At 41.3% G+C, this 22,052-nt stretch overlaps 1 protein-coding gene across 4 annotated transcripts in view; it reads left to right on the top strand.

The window, feature by feature from the left end:
• Positions 1-20,751, top strand: part of cnksr2a (connector enhancer of kinase suppressor of Ras 2a) — an 842,905-nt gene extending 822,154 nt beyond the window's left edge. For 3 of the 4 annotated variants that reach the window (XM_072514072.1, XM_072514071.1, XM_072514070.1), the window contains 2 exons: positions 6,631-6,824; positions 12,731-20,751. In XM_072514072.1, coding sequence (XP_072370173.1) covers positions 6,631-6,824; positions 12,731-12,952 — 416 coding nt within the window. In that variant the 3' untranslated portion in view covers positions 12,953-20,751. The remainder of the gene's footprint in view (positions 1-6,630; positions 6,825-12,730) is intronic. The other variant, XM_072514073.1, reaches the window with a different exon arrangement.
• The last annotated feature ends 1,301 nt before the right edge of the window (positions 20,752-22,052 follow it).

Below are 22,052 nucleotides of genomic sequence, written 5' to 3'. Positions count from 1 at the left end.
TATGCGCCGTGGTTACTGACCCTTCCAGTAAGGGGGAAAAGTACCTTCCTCTCCAGTCTATCTATGTCCCTGTCTGTACACCTCAGTCAGGTTTTCCCCTAAGCATTTTCTGCTCCAGGGAAAACAACCCCTGCCTAACCAGTCTCTCTCGATAGCTGAAACGATCCAGCCCAGGCAACATCTTGGTGAATCTCCTCTTCACCCTCTCCAGTGAAATCACTTCCTTTCTGTAGTGTGGTGACCAGAACTGCACATAGTACTTGAGCTGGGGCCTAACTAGTGTTTTATACAGCTCCGGCATAATCTCCTTGCTCTTATATTCAAAGCCTCGGTTAATAAAGGCAAGAATCCATAAGGCTTCTTAACCACCTTTTCTACCTGTGGTGATGACTTCAGAGATCTGTGAACATCCACACCAAGGTCCCTTTGATCCTCTGTACCTGAAATGAAATGAATGAAAATGAAATGAAAATCGTTTATTGTCATAAGCAGGCTTCAAATGAAGTTACTGTGAAAAGCCCCTAGTCGCCACATTCCGGCGCCTGTTCAGGGAGGCTGGTACGGGAATTGAACCGTGCTGCTGGCTTGCATTGGTCTGCTTTAAAAGCCAGCTTCTAGGGTCTGACCATTCATTGTATATTCACTTGCCTTGTTAGTCCTCCCAGAATGCATTACCTCACACTTTTCATGGTTAAATTCCATTTCCCAGTTTTCTGCCCATTTAACCAGCCCATCCTGTAATCTAAGGCCTTGCTCCTCACTATTTACCACACCTCCAATTTTTGTGTCACCTGCGAACTTACTTATCATACCTCCTACCTTCACATTCAGATCATTAATGTGCACTACAAATAATAAAGGACCCAGCACCGATCCCTGCGGAACACCACTGGACACAGGCTTCCAGTCACAAAAAACACTTTCAACCATCACCCTCCTGCCACTAAACCAGTTTTAGATCCAGTTTGCCAAATTCCCCTGAGTCCCATGGGCTCTTACCTTCTTTATCAGTCTCCCATGTGGGACATTGTCAAAAGCTTTACTAAAGTCCATGTAGGCTACATCAACTGCACTACCCTCATCTACAAACCTAGTCACTTCCTCAAAAAATTCAATCATGTTTTGTCGAAACTTTTCATCTGGCACTCATCAGGACAATCGCAAGAACACCAAGGACAGGAGAAACAATACTGTATGAGAATAGGGTGCTAATTGGTTGGCAAGTGGGATCTGAGAGAGGCATTGCCATGGAGACTGCACCAGTTGATGGTGACTGACAGCTAACTGCCAAGTATTATTTGAAATTTAAACCAGGCAGTGGAAGGGACATGCTGTTTCATATGATCCGTATCCTTCCATTATTAGTAGCGGGAAAAGTGTAGACCAACCCAACCTGCCCATGCTTGCAAAGCGCAAAACGAGGTGCGCAACATTAGACCTGATTCTGCGATTGTCAGCATTTGTTCGATAATCCTCAGTGTGCTATGAATTACGCTCACAACCAATTTAGATTATCAGATGGACTCACAGTGTGGCTTATTTGCATGAACAGAAAGCTACAAATACACAGGGGCCTGATCTTTGCATGTACATGTATACACATTGCGGGGTGGATTCTCCGCTGCCGGTAGTGGGAGAATGGAATGACACCTGGAAAATGGGATCGGCGTCGGAAGTCAAGTCCGTTCCGATGTTCTGGTCCCCTGAAGGCAGTGAACAGTAAGCTACACGCCCCGTCCGGGTGGCAACATGCAAGTAGGCCATGAGCACCAACATGCATCCAATTAATGGGCTGGAAGCCCGATTCTCCAGGTCCCCTGATGCTCCAGCCCCTTCAGCCAGGATTCATGCGGATGTGGATTGGTGAAGTTATTTGTAACCATGGCCCTGATGCAGTGGACCCCACAATGGTCAAGGGGGTCAGTGCTTAATGGAGGTGTCCCCATCAGATGCCCCCCCCCCCCATGCTCCCCCATCAGAAGCTCCCCTTCATGCATAAATTTGCAGCAAAAAGGAGATTGAATTCCTCTTGGATGCCGCTCCTAGCACCAGCGAGACCAAGAGTGATTCTACTCCGGTGGTAGAACTTAGTCTCTGGAACAGAGACTCCAGCTCTGCGTCTGTTTCAGCTTAACAAAATAAGTGATATCCATTCGCTGATTCATTCCTCAGGGCAATGCCTTGACCAATCAGAGTCAAATTGCCTGGTTTAAATTTCAAACAATGCTTGGCAATTAACTGCCAGTCACAACAACTGGTGCATTCTCCATGGCAACACCTCTACCAATCAGAGTCCAACAATCAGCACACTCTTCTCATAAAATATAAAGTTGTTGTTTCCCCTGACACTGGGTTTCTTGCGATTGTCCCGTTGAGTGTAAGATTAAGAGCTTTGGCAAAATACATTTTTTCATCAATTCTCAAGTCTGTACTACCAAATGGCTTCCCTGTTAAGTTGTACCTATGGGGAAACATAGTACTTTGATATACATGTATTTAACATAACTATAACAGTCATGGTACATGTAAAACATGATATTTCCCGACACACACATTTTACATAGTGAATTGAATCAGACATATTTAGGGTTGCATGGTATTCATAAATATATAGAGACAGGTTATGTTACTATTGTTGTTCATATTTAAACACTAATATGCACAAAAGCAGTTAAGATCTGTCCTGGGCAAATGGTTACATGTTGAATGATAGGGTAACAAAATTTGGATATGGTGGCCATTGGGCATGAATGTCAACATTAACGACTCTAAAAGCTGGGCTTGATATGTGATTTTGTTGGGTGGATAAAAGCAATTGAGCGTCTCTCTAACAATCTCCTGGGGTTTAAACGGAGCTTGCAGAGTGCAGACTATTACACAGTACAGTGGAGTCAGCTCATAAAGACGGGACACATACTTTAGTGCTTTCGCCGCCAGGCACAGACTATTACCCATTTCAGACCTGTCTCCCGCAGGTAACTTTCATGGTGACACGGAAATCAAGAGATAAATATCCATTGTGATTTATTCAGCAAAACAGTTAATTTGGCAGCTTTCAAACTCCATCTGATATGAAACGTTTATTTGATTATCCACAAACTCTTAGAAAGGAAAATCTCAATATTATTAAACCAGCTCTTGTATAAACAGCACCATAAATGCTGAATGTTGTGTAAAAGGTTCTGACCTTAGACGTACTGACAGTCTTCCTCCTGCTTTTGGCACATCACCTTTCCTGCGGTGCAGCTGTTTCTTCATGTTGACATTGACCCATATCATGTCGTCTCTGATGGTTTTCTGTAACTAATGACCACAAATTAATAACACTCTTCTAACATTGTAACAGACTGACCTGAAGGTTTTCATTGCATTGTATTTTGTAACCCTGGCTAATGTTTCTCGACAAGTTAAATCCTAATGCCACACAATCCTTTGTCCATCAGAAAATGTTTGAGCCGAAGTCATCAATCAGGTGGGTCAGTGTGGACTTTTAACTTTCATCACTTAGAAATTCATCCTTATTCATTGAAAATATTTCCATTTGTGATCTGATTTAATAGTCTTTGTAACTGCTAGTTTCCTTTAAACAAATAATTTGCTTTGCTTTACTGGGCAAAGAATCTTGTTGATCATGTGCTTGTGTAGTCACTGACTGAGCCCTGGGATTATCTTCCACTATGACAGTTTATGTCAGATTGCTCGCTCCAGTTGTCATGTAATCACTAAGAGATGTTTAATTCTATCCAGGTTCTGTACATGCCTGGAATGATAGATAACTGATGTGTGTGTAAGCATCCTAAATTTACAGCTCATTAATACGGGATGACCTTGCAGGAATTGGCCTTAACCAAACAAGTTGCATGTGCTATTAGTTGCAGTGGCTGGGTGAGAACAGTGCTTAATAAACACTAATTATTGGCATTTGCAATTTTCCATGTTGCCATTTTAAAAGATGTTCGATATGGTATCCTGAATGAAGATTTAAAACAAAAAAATATTTCTTTATTCTCCTCCTTTTTCGCATTTTCGCAAATTTACACCCACTAATAATAAACAATAATCAGTAATAAACAATAATCCGTGACAAATATGTCAATCCCCGTATCAATAACACCAATCCCATCCTCCCACCAAACCCCAAATATTTGCCCACATGTTCACATAAACAACTGACAAAAAGGAATCACGAATCACCCATAGCCACCATTAACACCATCGCCCCCCCCACAACTAATGTTCGATGTTATCCAGTTCTTGAAAGTGCATAATGAATAATGCCCATGAATTGTAGAAACCCTCCATCCTTCCCCTCAGTTCAAACTTAACCTTCTCAAGCATCAAGAATTCCAACAGATCCCCCCGCCATGCCAGGGCACAGGGCGGAGAGGCTGTTCTCCAACCCATCAGGATACGCCTTCAGGCAATCAACGAGGCAAAGGCTACGACATCTGCCTCCGCACCCGTTTCCAATCCTGGCTGGTCCAACACCCCGAATATGGCCTCCAGGGGGCCCGGGTTCAGTTTCACGTGCACCACTTTAGAAATTACCCTAAGAACCTCCTTCCATAATCCTCTAGCTTTGGACTGGACCAAAACATATGAACGTGATTGGCACCCCCCCCCCCCCCCCCCCAACCTCCCCCGGGCCCCGCAACATTCACACACATCTTCTACTCCTTCAAAGAATCGGCTCATCCTCGCCCTCGTGAGATGTGCTCTGTATACCACCTTCAGCTGTATCAGCCCCAACCTTGCGCACAAGGTGGAGGCAATCACTCTCCGGAGCACCTCCTGAATGAGGATTTTAATTAAACAACAGAAATGCCGAAAAAAATGTTAGTAATATTTACAAAGTTTGCCAATCTGTGCAATCACCTCCACTTTTGATCTCTTGTCCCCAGTAAAACCTGTACTCTCTCTCCCACCTTGGTTGTTCCCCCGCTGTGAACCCCTATAATTGTTCCCTCAAGCCAAGGGGATTTGAAGCCATCATCTTTGGCCTCACTCCAAACTCTATACCCTTGCCACACATTCTCGTCCCCTTGCCGACTTTTATTCCAGCTTGAACCACACTCTGCAACCTAAAGAGTCCTATTTGCTGCCTTATCCTCTCTATCATTAAGTTGTTGTTGCTCTCAAATAAAAATTATGGTCTTTGTCACTATTGGGATATCCTATCACTAGATATTGAGCATTCTTTGGCTTTATTTGAAAGGAGGTTGGTTCTCTTCAAGGGAAGAATTTCTTTGAATAAGTAGTTTTGCTTCTGTTTCTAACACAGCACATAAAAGAAGAACTTTCCTGTTTTTCTTGTGATAAACAACCTGCTGAAGATCTGTCATATTGTTAGCTGATGGTTCAGAAATAATCACTCCCATGACATGTGCAACTTGTCTGTCATCAGCTGCCTGATATGAAAGGGAATCAGCATCTTTTCCAGTTGGAATGGTGACCCCCAATTCTGCAGTATAGTTAAAGTGTAATACCAGCTGAGGCACAAAACCTGGCTGAGAGAAATTGAGTACTTTTCGATGCTGAAGCCTTTGTGTGTTGCAGTTGTAACCTTGTACTGATACTTTATTCCTACTTTGTGTTATCGTGGTGTTAAATGAGATCCTTTTGTTTTCTCTCTGCCCATTCCTACTTGTACCGTCATCTACTGTTTCCCTTAGTCAGCCACTCATGTCTTGAACGCTGTGATTATTTTTCTATATTGCTTTTATAGATTTAAAATATCTCCAGTGGTCTTCTGAGTTACAATTATATTAACCTGTTATGACTCCAGAGCCAATCACTGTTCCTCAGCTAAAGTAATGTACTGATGTTGCACAGCTGCCCATTGCTTTTTAGAACGTCTCCTTCATTCTCATTCAGCTTCTTGCCCCTTGCAGTGCTGTAAATTGTGTTCTATTTACAAATGTAACTTCATTTTGGCCAACAGAGGAATTTGTTTGTGGAGGTTCTGAATGACACTAACAATGTGGTTGTTTACATTGTATTCCACATATGATCAAAAATAGGTCTCAGGTTTGTACTGATACTTCACCAAAGAAGGTACAAGATCACAGTAAAAAAAATAGTAAAATTTAAGAGACCACATAACCATTGATTTGATTAGTCACCAAGTTATTGCTCAGCAATGGGGCAATCTTCATGGCAGTAACTGAGGCTATTTTGTTTAAAAGATGCTGAAAGTGTGCTATAAAGTGTTACCGCACTTTGAAGAGACTTTGTTAGTAACAACTAATGGTGGTCTTTGCCTATGAATTTATTGAATAATTCTTTGGCTAACATAGTTGGTTCCTCATTTTTGCTGTAGGGTTTCCTTGGCTCTTGAAGTTCCAAATTAGCTTGTAAATGTTGTAGTTAGACTGAAAGCAATCATGTGGTCAAACCAGGTGACCCAGATGTATCAAGGTTAACAGGAGCCAGTTCAGCTTTTATAAATAAGCTTTCCATTCTACATGTGGACTGTGGTCGAGAGTTTTAGTGCAGCCAGTGAACTAACTCAGCATTCAGTCTCGCTTATTTTTCTTTCAAATCAGGATTATATCAGACACTTTATGAAGAGAGAATGCTGCAATTAGACGTTCACTTATCCTAGACTCATTGAATTTAATTCTTTACCAGAACCCACACCAGAGAAAATTGGCGACTCTTTGCAGGATTTGTACAAGGCACTGGAGAACGCCAGTGTGTCTCCATTAGGAGAGCATCGCCTTTCCACCAAACAGGAATTCAAGAAGTCCTTTGTAAAGAGATGCGACAATCCAGTTATCAATGAAAAATTGCATAAGCTTAGAATTCTAAAGAGCACAATTAAGGTAGGACATTCCCTTTTTTGTTAAGGAAATCATTACTGTTAAATAAGTCAGAATTAACTGGCTGTAACTTCACTGTTTTTTTCCCCCAACCTACCCTTTCTTTCTAAGGGTCTGGAATGCCTCATCACCACCTAACTTGAAATCCAGCATTTCCTACTCCCATCCTTTCAATTTAGTTACTACCCTACACAACACCAAGACATAGAGTGCTTAGAGTAACCAACAATATTCTGTACGATTTTAACCATTGAGCATTAGACCTCCAGGTTCTCCTGTAACGCTTTCCCTCTTTTGATTCAGTCAACCATGGTATCCTACTCCGTGTCTCGTCTCTGCAGTTCACTTTTGTAATACTGTGCTCATGTAGTTCTGTAACTACCTATACTACTGAATCCAACATGTCCTGCAATAGAATCTTGTCCCGTGCCTGCAGAGTCATCTCTGCTGCTCCCCAAGGTTCCATCCTCGACCCTCTCCTATTCCTCACCGAGATGCCTATTTTTTGGCAGAGTTATACAGAAGTACGGGTTGCCTTTCGTAAGTAAGCTGATACCCAGCTTTACCTCGACTTCATGGTTATCACTGTGCTGGCTTAAAATGGAAAATGAGCCTGAGTTTTTCGCAGCCTGTTTCTGTACTATAGCAAGTTTATTCCTTGATGAGGTGCAATCCTGAACTGTGAAGTGCTTTGGGATGTTTTGCTGTGTTAAGTGTACTACATAAACATGATTTGTTATTATTCTGTTTTACTATGTTGTTGTATTAACTCTTTGAATGTAGCAGATCCCCAATGGTGCAGCAACTTTATGCAGCTCAAAACTGCACATATGTTGGAATAAACCCTGATGTTTGACCTGAGTACCATGAAAGATGTTGCAATTAGCCCAGGTTAGAGCAGGCAAACAATACACAGCTGGGCTAAACTCAACAATAACAAATGAGACTTGTATATCATTTCTAAGGCACCATGATCTCCAGATATTCTGATACATTACAGTTCAAAGATATTTTGGAGGTCAGCTGGAATTTGGAGAGTTATGGTGAGATCAAGGGGATCAGTTCTGAGTATTCGATTGAAGGTGAGGACAGATAAAATAGGGCAGAGTGGGGGCTGGCATGTAGGGTTAAGGACAGTTTCAGCAGTAGAGTGAGTCCATGGATGGATTTATAGGCAAGGACAAAAATTTTGCAGACAATGTATTGGACAATAGCAAGCCACTGGATATCAGGAAGGGCACGACATAATGCAGAATATATTCCAAGTTGCGGAGTTCTGAATAGGTAAGATGTTCAAGATTGATCTCTTGAGGTTTATTGAGAACAACTACAACAGTTTGCATTTAAATAGCACTTTTAAGGGCAGCACGGTGGTGCAGTGTTAGCACTGTTGTCTCATGGCACTGAGGTCCCAGGTTCGATCCCGGCTCTGGGACACTGTCTGTGTGGCGTTTGCACATTCTCCCCGTGTTTGCGTGGGTTTCGCAGGGTTGGTGGATTGCCCAGGTTAAATTGCCCCTTAATTGGAAAAAATGAATTGGATACTCTAAATTTATTTATTTTTAAATAATTTTAAAATACATTTTTTTAAAGTAGCACTTTTAATGTGGTAAAATGTCCCAGGATGCTTCATCAGAACATTATCAAATACTATTTAACACTCAGCCACATGAAGAGATACTAGCAGAAGTGACCAGAAGCTTGATTATTGAAGTATGGTCGAATGAACATATAAAAGAAGCCAAAGAGGCAGAATGTTTTCGAGAAGGGGCTCTGACTTTAGGATCTAGCCAGCAGAAGGCATGGCTGCCATTTGTAGAGCGTTTAAAGTTAGGGATCATAGAATTTACAGTGCAGATGGAGGCCATTTGGCCCATCGAGTCTGCACCGGCCCTTGGAAAGAGAGCCCTACCCAAGCCCACACCTCCACCCTATCCCCGTAACCCCAACTAACATTTTTTGGACACTAAGGCCAATTTAGCATGGCCAATCCACCTAACCTGCACATCTTTGGACTGTGGGTGGAAACCGGAGCACCCGGAGGAAACCCACAGGATGTGAAAGAGGCGAGAACCAGAGGAGCCAATGGAACACAAAGCCTTGTAAGACTGGATGAGGTTACAGATATATGGAAGGGCAAGGCCATGGAGTAACTTGGAAACCAGGATGAGAATTTGAAAATTGAGGAGCTGACACACCAGGAGTCCAATCTTAGTCAGCGAGCACAAGGCAGAAGAGTAAGTGAGACTTGGTGCGAAAAAGGAAATGGAGCAGTAGTTTTTATGGAGGTTGTCAAATGGGAGGCCAGCTAGAAGAGACTTGCAACAGTTAAGCTTAGGGAAACAAAGGCATTGATTAGGGTTTCAGCAGAAGTTGTGCTGAGGCAGGACCAATGATGGGTCATTTTACAAAGCTTTGGAGAAATTGAGTGTGGCTTTGAAAAAACCATTGGATGAGGGTTTTAACGGGAAGCAAAGCTAGCAATATTGTGGAGCTGGAAGTAAGTGGTTTTGGTGATAGCTTGCAATGCCAAGACGAATGAGCATTGTCTTTAGTTCTCAGCCTTTTAACAGGGAGTTTATGGTCGGTATTGGTGAAGCACTTTTTGCCTGAGCCTTGGGTCTGTATCAGGCGTGGCAGATATATTCTCAGCCAGATCTGCAAACCGGCAGATTAACAGATGCATTAATTGTGCAATGCCTGCTGTTCATGGCAATGGGAACCAGGCTCCAAAATAAAATAGATTCTGGCTGCACCAATCTTGCTGACTCTACAAACATTCCCCAAATCACAACTGTCTAAGTAACTACTGCATTGGGTAATGGACATCCTGGGAGTTGCTGTTGGAGGCTTATTTGCGTGACAGTTTCCTGTGGCAGCACTCTGTCAAATGTACAAAACTGACCACACAAGTTTTGTTAAAATGGAACATTTTTACTGAATTTCTGTATGTCTAGTTATTTTTCTTTAATTTTTCTCCCTGTTGCTTCCTTTTGATGCATCCAAGTGTGCTGTTCACTTTACTATTTAATTATATTTACTTCTTTTAAAAGAATGGAAAATGTTGAATAGATCCCCTGATCTATTAATTTGGAAGTTGAAAATAGTTAAAATATAATAAACTCCTGCCTTTGTATTTTTTGTGAATTCAGTCTTAATAAATAATTAGGAAACTCACTGGAACGAAGGAGGTTGAGGGGAGACCTGATAGAGGTATACAAAATTATGAGGGGCATAGACAGAGTGGATAGTCAGAGGCTTTTCCCCAGGGTAGAGGGGTCAATTACTAGGGGGCATAGGTTTAAGGTGAGAAGGGCAAGGTTTAGAGTAGATGTACGAGGCAAGTTTTTTACGCAGAGGGTAGTGGGTGCCTGGAACTCGCTACCGGAGGAGGTGGTGGAAGCAGGGACGATAGGGACATTTAAGGGGCATCTTGACAAATACATGAATAGGATGGGAATAGAAGGATACGGACCCAGGAAGTGTAGAAGATTGTAGTTTAGTCGGGCAGCATGGTCGGCACGGGCTTGGAGGGCCGAAGGGCCTGTTCCTGTGCTGTACATTTCTTTGTTCTTTGTTTGTTCTTTATATCTTTTATATTTTATATATTTGAGCAATTTTAAGATGATGTTACTTGTCCCTAAAGCAAGTTTGTCAAACAGTTGACGTTTTCCAATGAACAGAGATTTATCTTTACGTTTAAAGTGAGGTAGGCTGCAGCACACCCAGGTCAACATCTAATCCATTTACATGTGAAGACAAGGGGGGGGGGGGAATGTGGAAGGAGGACTGTGCAAGGGGGGTAAGGGAAGGGCTTGTGCTCACAATGGCAGACAGAGGGGCAAGGAGGTGGGTGAAGAAGACAAACAATGGAAGGCAGAGGGAAGACCGAGGGGAGGGAAACTGGACACTGACAAGACTGCATGAAAAGCTCACAAATAAGGGGTCAAGGGATACCACATTGTTTGCTGTAAAGTGATGCACAAAGACTCCAGATGGGGTGGATAAAGGTCCAAGTGGGGCATGGGCCCCTCACAGGTGATGGCCTCAGGCAAGGGAAGGGTGCTTGAATGGAAGAACAGATTTCTTTTCCCTCTGGGTTGGAGAGAGTGATAGGAATGTGCTGGACTGGTATTTAAATATGGTGCTGGGGCCTTTGAACCCATCAGCTGAAGGTGGGCGAGTGGGCAGCTGAATCAGCTGCCAGCCCACCAGGAGAATCACCTGTCCTTCACCTTTCTCCTCTTTGCTGCCCCCTTCCCCTCCCCATCTATAGTTCATCCTCTGATGTTAGTTTCCCTGCTGTTTGACCTTTCACATCTTTTGTCCTCTCTGGGGACTGCCATTAGAACTCTTTCCCCGTGGTTTCTGTGGCCATTAGCACCTGGTTTCCCTGGGTTTCTGTGGCCATGACTCATCTTTCATTCTCACTCCACAGTATAAATATTTCCCACTTTCTCTGTGTGTTAGCTTTGACAGAGAGTCATCGGACTCAAAACGTTAGCTCTTTTCTCTCCCTACAGATGCTGCCAGACTTGCTGAGATTTTCCAGCATTTTCTCTTTCGAGTCAGAGGGGGACGCACTTGGGCATAATTAATGAGGTTCCAAATGCAGAATCTGGGGCAGGTGCCACTCGCGCCGCCGAGCACCGCAATTAGTCTCAAAATGGAAGAATTCCACCTATGTTTAATAGAGTCCTCGAATATATATTCATGCTCATGCTGAATGCCTAAAAGGTTGTTGGTTTTTAGTGTCTCATCTCCATCTTTGCGAGTGCAAAAGTTCTACCCTTTAGTAAATCTTATCAAATTTCTGTGAACTATTTTATTTACACTTAATTTCACCTATTTCAGCTATCTGTCGAATTAAGACAGATAACTGTCTTACGAGTCAGGGGCATAGTGGTATTGTCACTGGACTAATAATCCAGAGACCCAGGACAAGATCCAAGGACCTTGGTTCAAATCACACCATGGCAGATGGTGGAATTTGAATTCAACAAAAAAAAAATCTGGAATGAAAAGTCTAATGATGACCACGAAACCATTGTTGATTATCATAAAAACCCATCCAGTTTTCTAATGTCCTTGAGGGAGGGAAATCTGCAATATTTACCTGGTCTCCAGATCCACAGCATTGTAGACTGAAATGGAGGGCATTTAGGAATGAGCAATAAATGCTGGCCCAGCCAGTGATGCCCACATCCCCGGAGCAAACAAAAAAATACCTCTGAAAGACATCGCCGCTCCTCGAAGTAATCACTCAGTTTCAAAGAAAAGCAAGATTGACTTGAATCTTGGGTCACATTTAGTCAAGTGGCTATCTGAGTTGATCAAAAACATGCCCTGTCTTCCACTTGACAGATCGAAAAACTTACCAACTACCAATCAAATTACTCACTTATTTTTCAGTACAGCTGCTTACAAATCGGCAAGTACAACACATCTAACTAATCAGGCTGCTAAAAGTAAATTGCTCCAATTGATTTTGCCAGCCAGGTTAATTGTCAAGCCTTGAGTACACAAGTATAAAAATAAACATAATTACATAATCAACACAAAGGAATCAAAGAAATGTAGTCATAAAACTATTTATTTTAGCATAGGAACCCTGTAACAATGTTCCTGGACGAGACCTGCCAATTGCCTTGAGGTTGGAATTCGGTGTCTACAATGTTTATCTGGCTCTTCCATTGATATTTCCCAGGCTTTAATATACACAAGCCTACTTTTAGAAAGCAGCACAATAAAAGACAAGTGATTTTGTTGGAAATCTATGGATAACAGTTCTACTAAACAACTGAATTCTAATAATGTACTGAACTTGTTGAACACAAGTATTGCTGTTGTATTTTTATTTCTTGTTTCGTTAATGATGTGGATTTTATTTTCTGTCTTTTCACCCTCAGGCAAAAGAAGGAGAGGTAGCGATTATAGACAAGATTCTAGACAATCCCAGCTTGACATCCAAAGAGTTTCAGGGATGGAAACAAACCTACGTAGAGCTTTTCATGGATATCTGTCAGAACAATGCAGCCACGGAATCAATAAACGGGGCAACTGAACAAGCTGCTCCAACACCTACACCGCCTCTGGTGCACACCCACTCATACATTGAAACCCATGTATGAACAGTTTCTCGACAGGCCTGGTATTAAATATAATCATTTTTGACTGCTTACTTTATACTGGTGAGTCATGATGTAAGTATTTTCATAGTACACTGACTCCAATTTAATTCCAAGGTTAGTTGGCTTTGCATTAGATTCTGGACACAAACGATTATAGTTTGTTTGCAAGGGCATTGTTACCTTTGTAAGATTCTTGGGAAAGCTATGTCCCTCCATATAAATAGGTGTCTTAATTCCACTTTGGTCATGATAACATCGTTCTGTGGCTTATGTGTGATTTATTGTGGTATGCCAATGATAAAAAGTGACATGAGTTCTTTTCCCGACCCAGAAAGGCAGCCTTGCCCTTGCAAGTCGACTAATTAAAAATAAATTAGGATGAAAAGAGCCGGTGAAGAATTTGAGCTCATGGATTTTATCTTGTTTTTCCTTTTCTTTTCTGCTCCCATGTTTCACATGATTCTCTGAACATATGTGTAGCGGATGATGAGAAACTGCTCAAGAATGGATCTGCATTCACGTCCCCATTAGCTCACAAACATTACTCACTAGAACGCAGAGAATCCGTTTCCACTCCAATTACTGCCACATTACGAAGCCATGTGTTAATGCACCAGTAGAGTCTATCCACAGAGCACAATAAGTCAAAATTTAATCAGCCTGCCCACTGAAATGAGGCATTCAAATTAAAATAACAGTGCTGTAAATGCCAACCCTACCTTCCATTTCTGCCCAGGCCTTTCACATCGGGCTTTCCAGGTGACCTTCAGCGTTCGGGAGATTTATGACAGTTTGCAAATTGAGGTTCCATGACATGCATAGGACGCTGACTGCAAATACAAGGAAAAACTGGTCAGAGTCTGTTGGAAAGCTATTTTCGCTGGGAGATACGCAGCCAAATCAGTTCCTCTAAGACATGGGACCATTTGATTTTAGTATGGGGCAAAGAGGAACAGAGCGTTTTTCCCTGAGCCTACAAAACAAAAACTGGTTGCTGTTGGGATTTCTGAGGCTCTCGAGGATTATCTCATACCATTCCCCGACAGCCCCCTCCCCCACATCCCACCCACAGACTCTCACCAACAGTGATTTCCCACTCTTTGAAAACCAGCAAAATGCATCTGGACACTTGCAGCTCACCAGCAGACCAGAATGTAAATCAGGATCTCAAATAGCTCGGCCCAGCAAGAATGGCACCTGCCCATGATTCATCCCTTGCTTACCTCACACTCCCAACCTTTGCCCTCCTGCACTCCTCCAGTTGCCCATCCACGCTTTGCCCACTGTCTGCCCGTGCTATTCCGACCGACGTCTGGAGCTCTGACTGCACCACCGACTTCCCGCCTGTGCCCTGCCAGCTGGCCTCCCGCTCTGCACCCATTATCCAGTCACTCTGTACCCACTTACCTGCCCATGTTACCTGCCCGATGTTAAAGTTGGACTTATACTAATGAAGTTTCAGAGAGCCCTGCAAACAATAAAGCTCAAATGAAACTCTCTTCAAATCTGCAATCAGATCAGCAATAAAATCATGATTGCATTATGTGAATGTGTGATAGGTGTATAATTAAGAAATCTTTGTTTTTCAAACCCGCCATTATAATTTGCAATAATTTTAAACAATTTTGTCAAATTAGTTATTGGCACTCCTGCAAAAATATTCTAGGTATTTATGACTGTGTATTAATTGTTTATTTCTGTCATTTTTGCACCTACATTCATTCTGCCCATTGGTACAACTGGCTTATCTCCCCATTCAAATCTCCATTTGTCCCTTTAATTTTGAAATAAAGACTTTTTTTATTTAATGGTAACGCAACCAGGACTTGTACTCCCTGCATAAAATAATCAACTGTATGCAGGTAAATCAGAGTTGTTCAAGTTTTAGGTACATTGGAATTTTGAATAGATCTAACTATTGAGAATTAATCAGATCATAGCACAAACATGGCTTAGTGTGGGAGTGCAGCAAGGCGCACGGTTAACTTCTCCACTTCACTGAACTCCTGTCTCACCTAGAGTACTTTGCAGAAGTACTGCAGTTGTCACTAGTGGCCAGTGAAGAATGGCTGAGACCAGTGAGTTAAATCAGCCAGAGTGAAGCAGTCCCCCGGTGCAAAATGGCAGAAAGAGTAAAGGGTTTTCTAATCTTAGAGACAGATTGTACCTTCGTGCAGTACATTACAATTACATCAAAATTATGCTGTTTTATATGGAACGTTTTGAATAGACTGAGCTGAACTCTATCATTTTTGCTTCAGTATGTGAATGGTCTCATTGTAATGTATTTGTTTGCAGTCAAATGAAGACACTGGCATTTTACAGGCTTAAAAAGCCCATAAACCTCTCCCTATATACAGAGTCTACAAGTCAGTAAGGTCATTTGCTTGAAGGAGTGTGTGTAATAAGGCATCCCAAGGATGATTACCTTCTGTTTTACTGGGCTGCAAGATAATGAATTTTGTTTTTTTCAGTATATTCGCCACCAGATTACCCCTGAAAATTGCATTAATTCAGTCACTGAATATTCATTGCTTGTTGGAATTGGAATGATCAATTTGAAACAGAACCAAGTCAAAGTAACCTTGCCATATTTAGTATGAGGAGATGTTTCCTATCATCCAATGTAAAATAACTATCGACGTGCAACAGTGACCATAGTAATGTCTAATAATTATATGGGACGGCCATTTCAAACAGTGCCATTGAGCAGAGTACATTGATCATTTATCAGCAGGTTGGAGGACATTCCTTCGATTGGTCAATGCATATTACATTAAAGTCAAACTAGATTGTGAAAGGGCAGAATTTAAATTCCAAGCTTAACCAAAATATCGAGGGCTGAGAAATTGAGCTTCTTTGCTCCTGTTTTTTGAGGCTATTTGTGCCCTCAGTACTCCCAAATGTCATCTGCAGCAGATGCACACATGTGGAGTGAATCACGCTGGATACTGTATTGGTGCAGGTATTGGCAAGGGCACAGTGAACAACCACTGAAGTCATGCAGAGTTGTCAGTTTATGATTTAGGCGTTGGTTTAGCACAGTGGGCTAAATCGCTGGCTTGTAATACAGAACAATGTCAGCAGCACGGGTTCAATTCCCGTACCAGCCTCCCCGAACAGGCGGCGGAATGTGGCGACTAGGGCCTTTTCAGAGTAACTTCATTAAAGCCTACTCGTGACAATAAGTAATTATTAATTAATTAATGTCCTCATCATATAACATTGATTTGACACCAGTAATGTCATTTTGGAGCTTAGCGCTCCAGCCAATGCCCCCTCCTGGCTTCGCATAACTGAACACACAGCAGGAAGGACCCAACCCATCCATCACCCCATCACGGTATTTAAAGATTTTAGCAACTACGTACAGATTAACTATGGTTGACTTCTTCTCAATGTTGCTGTGATTCTACAAATTTTTGGGTGCTTTCCATAGTTGTTTCAAGTTGCACATGCCAATAGGGAGTGGTGTGGCTATTGCTGAAGGAGCTTTTGCTGACTTCAAAGATTCTGCATAAACCTGTTCTTATCAGGCATGGATGCGTGAGTAGACATTCCCTTTAGAATACACCATGACTTGGAGAATGAACAGGGACCACACACAGCCTTCAAAAAGCATCCTCAAAACTTCCTTCTTTGACTGTGCCTTTGATCATCTCTTCTAACTTATGTCTAGCTTGGTAGCTATGGTTCCCCTATAACACACTTTGGAATGTTTTGTTACTGAAGGTTGCTAACCAAAGAGAAGGGTCCTGAAAACCCATGAGTCAGCACATTTCATCTTAAGTCCCAACGTGTGCCTGGCCCATTTCTCCACTGCCAACCCTACAATGTCATCTATTAGTGGACTTCCATGATGCAATGTGTGCATCTTCAGCATTTAACATTGCAGCAAGGTTGGAAAGTCCTGTGGAAGTAGCCTGGCCAAGGAAAGCTGATGCCCTGACAATAAGTGATTTTCATTTCATTTCATTCAGTGGTCCCCAGATCCACCATTGGGTCAGCAAGTATATCATCTTACCATGACATGCTTGCACTGACTGAAGGCACAGAATACAAGAGCCAAAATCTTATACTCTCATGGAAATGAGCTTGGAGAAGGGAAAGACATTTACTTAGACAAGGTCGTGACATACCAGACCTTCGCTGTCTTCCCTTCTCCACCACAATTAAGTTTGAACCCAACGACAGACCAGTCTGTTATCATGTGACATGCACAACAGCTAAAACCCTGCAGCCAGCTTGTCAACTCTGGAGGGGGAGGGGGGGAGGCGGCGGCAGTCCATCGATCAAAAGCACTTAGTGCCTTATCAAGGTAATGCACACGAAGAAGGCATGGGCCCACTGAGAGCCTTGCGCCAATCTCCCTGTAAACCCCGATCCCATAAACCCTCCCACATTATTTACCTGTAGATATGGTTGCTCCACAATCCTGCAACTCTGGTGCCTGTCTTTCCGACAGCAGCCACGTCTTCCTCAGTGGTGGTGCTGAGCACAGGAGCTGCAGGCCTCTGATGGTGAGATTTCCACTCCCAGGTGTTCTTGTCAGGCTTAGACCTGATGCTGGCCATGCCACTGCCTGATTGCCATGTAGTTGGGTGGGCATTCCCAAAAACGGCAGGGTAGACCTCTTGCCGGCTGTCTAGCCGGCAGACAAGACTTGTCACATGTGAACGAGATTCCGCTCAAGAACTCCTGAACTCTTCCCACATTGGGAAATGTAACATGGTAAATTCGGAACATAAACTAAGGATCAAGGTAAAAGTAGAAGGAAGGGATTATTGTCAAAAGTCAGAAGAACGCATATATGCACATCACTTGTTTTCAGACAGATCACACATGAGAATCAGTTAGGAATATAACAGCCCATTTGAACCTTGATCGCATGGTCAAATAAATGGGCAGAGGCAGGTTGTCTACCTGATTTTTATTTCCACTGAGCTCAATGGAACAAAAACCAGCCTGGTTCTTTGATGGACAAGTAGCCCACTCTGTCATTTTACCGCCCAAATATGAGGGTGAAAATTACTTCCACAAAATTCTGAAAGGTAAATTAGGAACACTCCTTAATGTGAATAAAATCAAAATACTGCAAATGCAGGATATCTGAAATTAAACACAGAAAATGCTGGAAAATGGTCTGACAGAATCTTTGGAGTGTGAGAATTCACATTTCGAGTTCTCTTCAGGGTAAAAGAAAGATAGAAATGTGATGGATTTGGCACTGTTGAAGAGGGGGGTTGGAGAAAAATAGAAGGTCAGGGATAGATAGGAGCTCAGGAGAGAAAGACTCAGATGGGCATCAGTCCCATTAACTTGACTCCTGTCTCTACAGCATCCAACCCTATTCTTTAAATTCTACATTCTGTTTAATTGTTACTCATTTTTGTTTTACTGTCTCATTTCAATTTTTCTGCTTAACTTTAAACATCCATCATTACTTTTATAATTAATCACTATCATCAAATGTATGCACATAATCTTTATGTGAGTTATCAAGACAGTTATTTACTTAATGTACATTTATTTAAAATTATTCAGACTCATTGATGGTCAGTGTTCAAGCTCCATTAAAAGTACTCAAAATTCAGTTATTTCACATGAAGTGTTTCCACAGTTTAAAGAAAACAACTGTAAAGCTTTCGAGCTATAGTTCCCACTTCAACTGCTCCCGTGAGACTTGATCAATAAGTAGTGTTTTGTTCACTGACACTCCTGTTGTATGAGATTCTGATTCCCACTGAACTGGGCGCCAGGTTCACAGCACATTGTGTTGTGGATTTGCATTCAATGTAAGCGTGATGAGGACAAGCTTTACATTTCTGGGGTGATTTGTTTTTTATTCATTCTAGGGCTGCGAGTACCATTGGCAAGCCCAGAATGTATTGCCTGTCCTTATTCACCCTGGAAGGTTTTGGTGTGGGTCTTGCCTTGAACCACTGGTACGGGTTTAATGGAACTGACAGTTAATACTCAACCTGTTTGTGAGCGACAGGAATCATACAGAGCCCAGATTAGGTACGGTAATTAGGTTTCCTTTCCTAAGGGCTTAAGTGAAGCAGTGGAACTTTAAAAATATTCTGACAGCTTCATGGTCACTTAACCCATTTGTGCCTACAGTGAAACTGAATTCACCATGATTTCTTTTTCAGTACCTATTCAAGACCATGAACACCCACAAATGGCAAAAATATATTATCCTCACAAAAAGCTATTGTTATAATGAAGTTGTTTGCACATGATAATGTACCAAAGGACAAAAAACAGCAATTGCACTTTCTATGTATTTAAATTAATCCAATCTCACAAAGTCAAAACTAGGGAACAATGTTTTATATTTTAGAAGCAAACTTCAAATAAAGCTACATGCAACACACACACTTAATGCATTATCGGAAGTGTTAGAAATTGTGCAGCACCGTCGATACTTGGTTTGGGAAAGGCAGAGCAGCTGTATAAAACCCAAATGATTATGCTACAACACTGCTGATTAAGAAGGAAACTGAGACTTGGCAAAGACTTGACAAGATATTAACCAATATAAATAAACCTGATACAGTATAAGACGAGTTAGTTTGAGTATCTTGATAGTGAAGTAAGGATATTTTACAACGATAACAATTTGGTCTGGCTTTGAAAAAAAATGCAAGTTGGGCCCAAGACAGTGAAACTAGATTGCCTCTGCAGGTTCTTTAACCTTATGTCAAATAACAACTAAGTGTATTCATAATCACAAGCTCTGCTGTTGCTGCTATTGCTGCTGCAAGCCTGTAGTTTATACTTGAGCATTGTTTGGTATTATCCCAGCACTACTGCTGAAAAAGTAAATTATGTACTGAAATGACCACATATGTTAAACAGATCTTTTCGCACATTGTATTGATCAGTTACTTGTGTATGTATGCAGGAACCTAATGCTTAAATAACAAAAAAAACACACAAAAAATGCATTCTCAGCTGAAGAATTATATACTTTCTGTGCGCGCAACAAGCTTGTTTTAGAGGTTATATCTACAACAGTGAATGGGAGGGAGGAACTTCATTAAAAAATCATTTTTTGGACCAGATTATATTGTAAAATGATTAATTCCGAGCATTTTCCCAACTGTCCACTGCAAGTGAACAAGAAAGTGGCCTTCTTTCAGAACAGGAAATATGAATTCATTCTACGAAAGACAGGCAGACAATAATACCCCTTGGTTTGGATGGATTCCAAAGCCAGAATTAAATCTAAAAACAGATATTTGTACAAACTGAAAATATATGTTCTGCATGGGTACTGACAAATGAATTGTGAATTTTTATATACTTGTCATTATTTCAAAGAAAAATACTTGAGTACGGATATCAAGTTGTGGCACTTATACCAAGCATTATGCCTCTGTTGTACTGTACAATGTGACAGATTTTTTTGTAATGGACCAAAAAATAAGTGTATTGATATAAGGAAAATTATTTCTACTTTTGAGTGTAGTTTACAGGCTTTAAAGATGATGTAGTTATAACCTTGTTTTGAAGAATAAGATCTGTTGCTGTGCAACAGCTTTATGGTTTGCACTTTACTTAGTAAAGAACTGCATTCAATGTTTTAAATTTTAAAAGATGTTTCTCAATGACTGCATTATTTCTAAGTGGCAAGTGTAGCATGGAGTCATAAAGTAGTCTATCTTGTGATACACAGATGAATCTTTCGACAATGTATGTTATTTGTTGTGTATATTTTATTGTTCTTAGCTTAAAAGCAAAGATGATTATGAATATGGTAATCTATAGTCAAATAAAGTTCTTGAAATTTTTATATATTTTATTATTTTTCATCGAATCCATGTGTGCATTTTATGCACTCAGTTTGCAGTTCTAGGGGAGTTTATAATCCGAAAGATTCTGCGGAAATCCATGGTAGATTTAGAAGATGATCAATTGTTCTACATTCAGCCAATTGTTAATTTTACAGCGGGAATGTGCTATATTGTTAAGTGTAAGTAGTGCCAGCAGTAAAAACTGCTGAGCAGCAACCAGACACTTTCCCCATGGGGTAGGAAAAAACATTGGGGAATTACCTCTGAATGCTCTGAAGAAAGTCCTGCCAATTAGGTAAAGAGGTGATGTGGGCTGAGCAAAGCTTCCCTGTCTGTCCTTAAATCAGGAAATAGTGGCCGATGAAGCAGATACTATCAAAATTGGAGCACAGGGAAGTTTGAAAAGCTCATAAATTCACAATTGACTAAGCACCCAGTTCAAATCTGTGAACTTAAAGATCGGTATCTCCTTTTCCTTCCTTAGAAGTATTTTTCAGAATCGTAGTTCTAAGTCGTGTGTAAGGTCACTGAGTGAAATTTCTGCTGCAGCATGTTATACAACATGTGTTGATCAGTCATGAGCGATGGCACGCAAAGGAAACATATTTACATTTTCTATTTTAAACTTCTCCATGGTTCCTCTTTTCCTCGGCTCAGATTTAGGCTGTCAGTTATATACTTGGGTTTCACTGCCATGCCACAGCTGGAGTCTGGACTGGGCTCAATACAGAAGAAAATTAAACAAGGTTTCACCAATTATTTAGGAATTGAAGCAGTAGCCTTGAATTTAATCCCTTACAGCACCTCTCCCAGTATAATGCGGATTCTAAATTTACAACTGGGCTGCAAAACCTACCAATTTATGATGGTCAAACTATATTGGCTACAGAATTGCTAATTTATCTCTGCCAAATTTTGAGAATTATTTATTTATACCTAGTTAAATGTTACTGACAATTAGCATATATTTTCTCTTCCTCAAGCAAGGGGACTAAAATCCATTCTCCCGATAATGAAACCGAGAAGATTGGATCTATAAGATTTAAGAAAACATAAAAGGTTGGTCTGTTTGACATGGGGCATTTAAATAATATGTAAGCTAATTAAAATATGGACTCTACAGTATCTTTAATTTGAAAGAAAAAATGACATCATTGACCGGGCACATGGTAATTCTGTGTTTATGGTATGCTTCCTTGTGTCTGGACCATGGATAACATTACTTCAGGTCTGACATCATAGAATCCCTACAGTGCAGCAAGAGACCATTGGGCCCATCGAGTCTGTATGTGCTGTCC

Source organism: Scyliorhinus torazame, chromosome 8 (genome assembly GCF_047496885.1).
Source record: "Scyliorhinus torazame isolate Kashiwa2021f chromosome 8, sScyTor2.1, whole genome shotgun sequence".
NCBI lineage: Eukaryota > Metazoa > Chordata > Chondrichthyes > Carcharhiniformes > Scyliorhinidae > Scyliorhinus > Scyliorhinus torazame.
This window is presented reverse-complemented; position numbering and strand designations above follow the sequence as displayed.